Below are 8783 nucleotides of genomic sequence, written 5' to 3'. Positions count from 1 at the left end.
CGGGGGGTCCCCTGCGGCTGCCGGCGTGACTCCCCGCCGCTCCTGGAGGGGCCGATCCAGCAGGTGTCGAGCCAGGCGGTGACATTTCCCACGATGAGGCTTCTCACGAAGGCAGAAACCTGTTTTCTAATCGCTCCGACTGCGGATGAAACCCCCCACCCCCCATCCCGCCTCCCGCCCCCGATTTTTTGTTCTGCTGTTTGCTGATTGTTGGGTCCCAAGCTCCTCGTTAGCATTAAGTGCAAAATCCATGACATCTTGTCCTTTTGCTCAGTGCTGCTCTTTTCCCCAGTGTTTTCGGAGGGATGACGGGGGATGGTAGGGGTTGGTCTCTGTCTGCGACTGTTACTGTTCTTTCGTTTTAAACGAACGATGGACAGGATTTGCGTGCTCTTCCTCCTCGGGTGGCATCGGAAGCCGCGCAGTGATGGATCTCTCTTTACAGAGAGGTTCGTTCTTACTGTTTGAATTTTGCAGTCGTGTGCCCTTTTGCGCTGCATTTTCATTGAAATCTTATTTTCAGAGACTGACTTGTTTTTTAAAATGGGGTGACCTCACTGGCTTTCCCATAAATAGTGCCAATAAAGAGGACTTTTCTTGGAGTGGAATGAACAGGTGGGAGGGACTTTTATTTTTTTTTAAACCTAGGCACCAAGGAACTGTCTTTAAGTTTTAAAATTAAACTGTAGAAGAAAAGTGAGATTAGAGAAGCCTTATTTTCTTATTTCTTGGAAACTTTTTAGCTTGGTTATCAGAAAACTTGAGGCTGACAGCATTTATTCAGTTGACATCTGGTTAGCACTGTCTACTTTTCATGAATGGGTAACTTTAGGGGGAGGCATCCAATTCCTTTATGATGTATGTTTCTTGCTGCTTGCTCATGGGGTAATAGTCATTTCACGACTCACTTCTTTTGGTTGGTTCCCATTTTCTGTGGTCACCAGATATATAGGATATGTTTCAGATAAGATGGAACTTGGGTTCCTGCAAGGAAAATGAGCAGCATTCACCTCTACATTGCAGAGGCATGAAGAATAGTTTTAGTCCTTCTTTACCTGAGGTCCTTTTTATGTAGGACCCTTTCTGTTTTTGCAAGCTGGGTTTTCATTACTTTCTTTGTGTCTCTGTTGCGTGATTGCATGGAAGGGATTGGGAAATGGAGATCCTTACTGGTTTCCTATTGGGAAGCTTGCCTTACACTCTACCATGTGAGAGCTGTAACTGTAAAGTGCATTAGTTAATTGGTTTGATTCAAGAATCAAAATATATGGAGCTATAGTAAGCCTTTCAGAGGTGTATTCATCATCCACCTTAACACTTTTTGGCAGCTGTGCAGGTAGCTCAAGGTGTAAAAAAAAACAAACAACTCGTCACTTTCTGGAACTTTAAGCCATTCTTTCAAAGCTGCACCCTTATTTCCATAAAGCCCGGGGTATATTACAATCTCAGTTTCAACCTGAATGTGGTACTAGAAAATGCTCTCATGATGGTCCTTAGATTTCACTAATAACTCTCAGCCCTTATGCCACTTTCAAATTATTTTAGGTTGATTTAGTCCTTATTTAGCCTTTTCTTATGGTATGTATGTGGAAGGAAACTTGTTTGTATTTTTGATGGGGAGCTATATGGGATCAGTTTTATGCTTAAAATATTTGCATTTTAAAATTTATTATGATATTGCTTGTTTATTAGATTAGTAATCTATTAACAACTTTTCTTCTTTTGAATGGATTTCTGTCATATGTAGTTAGCATCCTTCTATTGCTAGTATTTTGGTACCTAGGCTTTTTTTTTTATAGTTTAATTTTGTCCGAATAGCATTGAAATAACCAACTTTAACAGAAATCACCTTCTTAGTGGTATTAGTATATTAACTCTTCATATGGTTTGAAGCAAATCAAAGTTGAAGCAGGCTCTATTTCATTCAACAAGTATACAGGTGAATAAATCAAAGCCTTAATGCTTTACAAATGTTTCTAGAGACAAATGGCAGAAAATCTTCCTGAAAATAAGCCTGGGATTAGAATTCCAGGTGGAAAAACAAGGAGGGTTCATTAATCTTAGTGGGATGGACTTAAAAATTTTAAAGTTACCTGATTTACATAATTTTATTTCACTAGTACATTTTATGCATCATTTTTTTTTGTATTGCAAATCTTTTTGATGAAGAAAACATCAACAGGGTTTAATTTTAAAAGTTTAACCCACTTGTTAATGCTTGCAAAGCACTCTGAAGTTCTTTTATCACTGTAGACTATAGTGACCCTGTCGTGTGGTCTCACAAATAGAGTGCTGTTCGTTTGGATTCCCTGATATGTTTGCAGGATGGCAACTTACTTTTATTTCCTGTGTTTATTAAGCAACAACTGGAGTGGGTATATAGTACCTTATTTTAAAAATATTTAACACTACAAGTTTTACATGTTCATTGTAAAAAAACTAAAACATAGACATAGGTATAAGGTCACAAAAATTCTCTTTCTTGTCCCCAGTTTATTACTGTGACTCAGAATTCACCCTGTTAATACTCTGTAGATCCTTCAAGATAAAAAATATAATTACACAAATCAATATGCAAACATACACACATCAGTTTTTTTTAACGCTTGCCTTTCATTGAACATACCTTGGACATTTGTGTGTTCATGTGACTTCACATCTCCCAGTAACAATGGCATCATTACTAGAGTAACAATATTAAGGAACAAGTTACTGTTAACTGTATCACCTACAGTTTTTCATGCATTTTTATTATGATTTCATCCTAATGGGTTAAAATTTATTTGCTTATTTATTCAGAATAGTACTTCCTACTAAAATGTCATGTGTTCAGGAAAGTTTACAAATGTAGATTAATCACTGAATATTTTAACTATTCTTTAAGTATATCTTTTCTAATAAAACCTTAGAATACATTATTTTCCTTTTATTAACAACTTGGACAAAATTTTGGTTAAGAATTACGTGTATAAGGAAAATCGTGACTAACAGAACCAATCTTTTTATGATAGTTCATTAGTTAATGATTAACCAGGTCTTTGAGATCTTTTTTCTGAATAAGTATTTAACCTATAAGGAGTATCTTTAAAAAAAAAAAAAAAACTTCAAAGACAATGGCATGTTATGCTTTCCCTTTTAACAAAAAACTTTGATGAAGCAATATTCTTATTTCTTTGAATATTTATCTTAATTGAATTTTAAGTCTTGAATGTTGCCTTAATACTACCTGATTATCCTAGCACAGTACTGCTGGAATTAAGTGTCTCAGAAAGTTAAAGATGATGGCAATTCCAGAACCTGATTTCTTAAGTCCTCTTATGGCCCTATAGTAAAACTCTCATCCTGCTATACTGATTCCTCAGTTATCTTACTAATTTGATAGGCTTAGGTCTCTGGAAGGCCATTGGCTAGAAAGGAAGAGGGAAAAGTCTCAATATCAGAAGCAAATAAAAAGCTCAAAGGGACTAAAATATCCATGCATACATGGGACACAGTGTAATTGGATGCTTTTTCTATCTTTATGGAAGAAATGTTTTTAAGATTCATATTTGTCCCAATGTCACCAGACTGTGAAGCACCAGTGGACAGAGTAAGTTAGAGTGGTCTGAAGTGGCAATGGGAGCCGTTAGCTAACTGCATACTAGATCTTCCTATGACCTGTTTCAGCTCTCTTATTTCAGTGTTGAGGGACAGGAGCTCTGAGGCGAGATGGCTTATGTAAGCTCTTCTAGTTACTGATGGAGTTCAGACTAAAATTCAGATTATTTGTCCAGATTCAGAAGTGTTTACATCAATTGATATATTTTTTCCCCCAGAGCAAGCTGTGTAACTCACTAGCAAATTTATAAAGTCAATTTAGTGGATTGACCAGCATTCTCAAAAAGTGAAGTGCAGTAGAATAGAAAATCAGAGTTTATCATATCTTATAATACAATGCTTGCTTTGATTAAATGTGTTTCAGTTTTACGGATGTGAAAATATTAAACATATTTTTGCATTATGATCAAAGTTAGCAAAACTGTCTGCTGTTTGAAAGCAAAATGGAGAAAGCAGGTGGAAAAGCACTGAAGATCGTATAGTACTCTGAAGGGAAGTTAGGTCTTGCACACCTCAGCCAGGAAGATGGTTCTATATGAGAAAATGCCACGATGAAAATAAGCCAGCCAATATAAAATACAGCCATGTAAGAAGGCTTTATTTTAGTAGAATGACAATTAGCAGAACATTGAGACTATATAAACAGGATGTGGCAAGGATTTTTAAACTTTCCCAACTGGGAAAGACAATAGAAAAGTTGTTAATTATGAAAGGAAAAATGGTGACTTGTACAAATTAAGGAAAATTTAATGAATGAGATATTCATCTTCACCATGTAATACCAAGATCCCAGACAGCTGGCTAACATCATTGCCAATTTTTCATCAAAGCTGTTGAACACCTTGTAGTATACATATGGCACAGCTAAATTAGACCACCTAAACTGTTTTTTGCATAATTGATTTTCAGTGAAAAGACCAGAGGGTGCTTCCCTTTCTGACAGTGCTAATTGAAAATGTACAATGCTTTGTAGGAGCAAATGGAATTGACTGAAGTGTATGACGTGTGTTTGAGATACGTAACTTTTAAATGTTGAAGTGAGGTGCTGAAATAGTTTAGTTCTAACTGGGTGAGTCAGGGTTGGGGGTGGAGGGAAAGTTTGTTATAGGACAGCTTAGTAAGTAAAGCTTGAACTTCATGTATCTTTTTAAGAGACTATTGGAACTAAGTATTGTAGCGGCTATCTAGATTGATCCTAGCAGGTGCCAGTGACTCAAACACTGTTAGAGAGAACTAAAGATTTGTTGATTGTGCTTATTAGTGTTGATGTTTCAGCTTTTCTTAAAATAAAACTTGCAGTGATTGAAGGCTCTTAAAATTATTTGTCTGAAAATTACCACATACACTTTTCAGTGGCAGGTCTAAATACACACACACACACACACAATATATATATACTTGTATATATGTATGGCTGTACCATTTGTTGTTTGTACTATCTGCAAAAGGATGACTTTGGAACCAAATATTTTGAGAATAACTGAGACTTTGTTTTCCAGACGATTGTCACACTTCATTGGAAACATTCAGGGTTATCACGGGCTTTGTGTTATTTTTGGTCTCCCAGCGTAGAATGTGATGTGTATGGAAAAGAAGGGGTTCTGTGAGAAGGATAGTAGTTTCTGGTGTGTGTGGTTTGGAAGCAATTGAAGAAAAGTTAAAGAAAATTGGAATGACATTCCAAATAGTAGTTTGAAATTTATATTTCAAACATAATTTGAAGAATTCTGAAAATTTAGATCAGGACTTTTCAGATATTCTTGCCAGAATTCAATATACCCTTAATGAAACTACTGAAGTTGAAAAAATCTTTATAAGTCAGAATGTATGATGCACTAATGATGGCAAGATAGGATATTGTTAAATGTTACTTGCATTCTAATGACAATGAATAAAGTGATTTTTAAAATGACTCTTTAGAAGGTTAGAACTATATAGGAGAAATACAGATTTTTTTTTTTTTTTTAAACCTTGCCTATCTAATTTTGGAGTTGTGTTGTACTCAAGGAGTTTTTAGCCACATGATCTCTATAACTAGTTTTTTTGTATTATCTGCAAAAAGATGACTTTAGAACCAAATATTTTGAGAATAACTGAGACTTTTTTTTCTAGACAATTGTCATACTTCATTGGAAACATTCAGGGTTATTGTGGACTTTTTCTGTCTTTAAATCCCGCTCTAGGCCAAGTCATAGAAACACTAGGCTCAAAGCTATCCTGCCCCCTGGCATTAAGACAGAAGTGAAAATGATCATTTCTGTCTTAATGCCATACATTTGTATAGCACCTCAACAGTTTTATCAAAATAATATAATAAATAACATGTAAGTGGTTTTCAAAACTCCTTTCGTTAGGCTTATTACAGGAAGCAGTCCTCTACTCCCTTCTCCTGCTGAGTCCTTCACATAGGCATCGCTTTATACTCTTCTAGCGGTTTCTTTTTCCTGAACAGTCTTTATACTTTTATGATCTTAGACATCTGTGGACTTATTATGAAAGATGAAAACTTAGCTCTGTTCCTCTCACCCTCGACTACCATATCCATATATTTTTTTCCTTCTCATGATGGTTTTTATGGTTTTTCTTTTATATTTAATGTCTGCATTATGATTATAATTTACTAGCTGAGTCCTGTTAATTGCATGTTAAACATGTATTTTCTGTAACCCCTTTGTTCCTCCAACAGTTAGTAATGGCCCTTCTTCTCCCCTCTTCACTTTCTTTAATTAACCATCAGAAATTATTTTCCCAAACACACTAAAGGAGCCATACAATCCCTCATTAAGGTCATAAATATTTGGCAATCTGTTAAATCCGCTTTTTAAAAAATTTATATTGTAGTGCTATCCCCTCTGAAACTCTTAATCTCATTGCTGTAGTTTTTACTAGTAGTTTGCCCCCTAGGCTGGATGCATACTGCTATTGCCATGGGAACTCTTTCCGTTTCTTGGCTAATGTGGATTCCCTTCTTCTTAAGTCCTTTTCCTTTGTATTTCACTTATTCTTTTAGGTGGAGCACAGCCTTCAATAGCTTTCTAAGAAAGGAGACCTGCATGAGAGGCACACTTTGAGATCCCGCATATTTGAAAATGTCATTGTTCTGCCCTTACATAAGATTCATAGTTGGACTGGCTATAAAAGTCTAAGTTAACCTTTCCCTCATGTTTGAAGGCATTTTTCCATTTTGTTCTAGCTTCTGTTATGTTCTAGTTATTGAGTGTACTGTGTTCGGGTATCTAATCCTTTTTGACTTTTTCTTTTGCTTCCTTTATCTCTACTATTCTAAAATGTCATGTTGTACCTTGGTATGGGTTATTTTATTTGGTATACCGGACATTTGTGCACACTTTCACTCTAGAATTGCATGGCCTGTCTTCCACTCTGGATATTTTCTTGCTTTTTTTTTTTTTTTCTCTCTCTCTTCAGAATAGCTTTCCAGTTTCTTTCTTTTCTTTCTTTCTTTTCTTTTTTTCTTTTTTCTTTTTTTTTTTTTTTGGTAGAACTTGTAACAGACAGATGTAGGTCATTCGACCTGGCTTAATCACTTGATTTTCTTATCTGTCTTTTCCCATTGCTAATCTGTCTTTATTTTCTTTTCAGGAGACTTCTTCAACTTGATATTCCAAACTCATTTATTGACTCTTTTGTTTTTGCTATGATAGTCTCATTTCCCAAGGATGAATAAACTGTTTTTTTTCCAATATCCATGTGTATGTGTGTGCTTGTGTGTGTGTGTGTGTGTGTGTGTGTGTGAATGTAACATTTTCTCTTAGATGATATAAATTATACTTGTCTTGAAATTTTCATCTGTTCCCTGCATTTTCTCTTTGGTTCTCTTTACCCCCTCTACTTTTAGTCTCAGTGTTTCATGTAAAAGGAATATTTCACATATTTGGTGTCACTGGTTGTCTGTTCATACCCAAAGGAGGTATTGAAGCCGATCTGAAGCTCTCCATGGATGGAGCTCCTTGGTGCAGTTTACTAGTGATTGGATGGGTAGCCAGCCCACATTCAAGTATCTCTAGGTCTTCTCTTGGATTCATCTTTTTCTCTAGGCATAAACCTTCTATCCTTCTAGGAGATGTAAGCAAGGCAGTCATTTCTAGGAATATAAAGAGAGAAATGGGACCAGAATTCTAACAAGTCAGCATGTGGACTTCCATTTAATGTTTGGTTAAGTAAGGTACCTCATTTCTCCTTCAGCTAAGTTTGGTGTGCCTGAAGTCAGGGCTTCTCTGGATCAGCTTATTCACATAGCAGAGTCTCTGGTCTCAGGTTAAGATGAAGAAGGGAGGTAGGACTGGCTATATGGAAGGGGATTTGGGATTCCAGTTGCCCCTAGGTAGACGTTCAACTGGATTCACTGCTTTTAGTGTGATGATCATCCCTACCTTCTATGAAATGCAGAGTGGGAATGAGATATAGTACCAGACAATAGGAATTGGACTATGGAGTATGAAAGAGAAATCTCCATAAGTGAACATGGCATAGTGGGTCACTTAGAAACTGAATGTGCCTGTCGAAAGGAGCAGCTTTTGAATATGGTGTGAGGCTATGTGGACAAAGGAAATATTTGTTTCACATAGACCCTAAGTAATTGAAGACACCTTACTGTGGTGTTCTCCTACAAATAAAAAAAGGATTCTATCAAAAAAAAGTGAATGGGAGTATCTGGAATCCAGGATCAAGCTGGTTGGAGGAAGCTTCCTAGCAGCAGAAGAGATCAGCAGTTCTCCCATAGGATACTGGAGGTAACAGGCAGAGCAGTGCTTTAGGTAGCAGCTTCAGGTGGTAGCTGAGAGGGATTTAAAAACAACAGGCACAAGCTCAGACGGAAACATGAATTTTCCCAGCAGGAGTTGACAGACACCTCATACAGGAGAGCTCTGGCTTGGCATCTGGCAGATACCCCTCTGGAACAAAGCTTCCAGCGGAAGGAACAGGCAGCAATCTTTGCTGTTCTGCAGCTGCTGCTGTTGATACCCAGGCATACAGAGTCTGGAGTGGACCTCAGGAAAACCCCAGCAGACCTGCAGCAGAGGGGCCTGACTGTTAGAAGGAAAACTAACAAACAGAAATAAATGGCGTCAACATCAACAAAAAGGACGTCCACACAGAAACCCCATCCAAAGGTCACCAATATCAAAGACCAAACGTAGATAAATCCATGAAGATGAGGAATAAAC

General features: G+C 36.9%; 1 protein-coding gene across 2 annotated transcripts in view; it reads left to right on the top strand.

Moving 5' to 3' along the window:
* The first annotated feature begins 272 nt into the window (after positions 1-272).
* SLAIN1 (SLAIN motif family, member 1) overlaps positions 273-8783 on the top strand; it is a 67488-nt gene continuing 58977 nt past the window's right edge. The window contains exon 1 of one of the 2 annotated variants that reach the window (XM_012000650.1): positions 273-449. In XM_012000650.1, coding sequence (XP_011856040.1) covers positions 316-449 — 134 coding nt within the window. In that variant the 5' untranslated portion in view covers positions 273-315. The remainder of the gene's footprint in view (positions 450-8783) is intronic. The other variant, XM_012000649.1, reaches the window with a different exon arrangement.

The sequence above is a fragment of the Mandrillus leucophaeus genome, unplaced genomic scaffold (genome assembly GCF_000951045.1).
Source record: "Mandrillus leucophaeus isolate KB7577 unplaced genomic scaffold, Mleu.le_1.0 Scaffold638, whole genome shotgun sequence".
Taxonomy (NCBI): domain Eukaryota; kingdom Metazoa; phylum Chordata; class Mammalia; order Primates; family Cercopithecidae; genus Mandrillus; species Mandrillus leucophaeus.
This window is presented reverse-complemented; position numbering and strand designations above follow the sequence as displayed.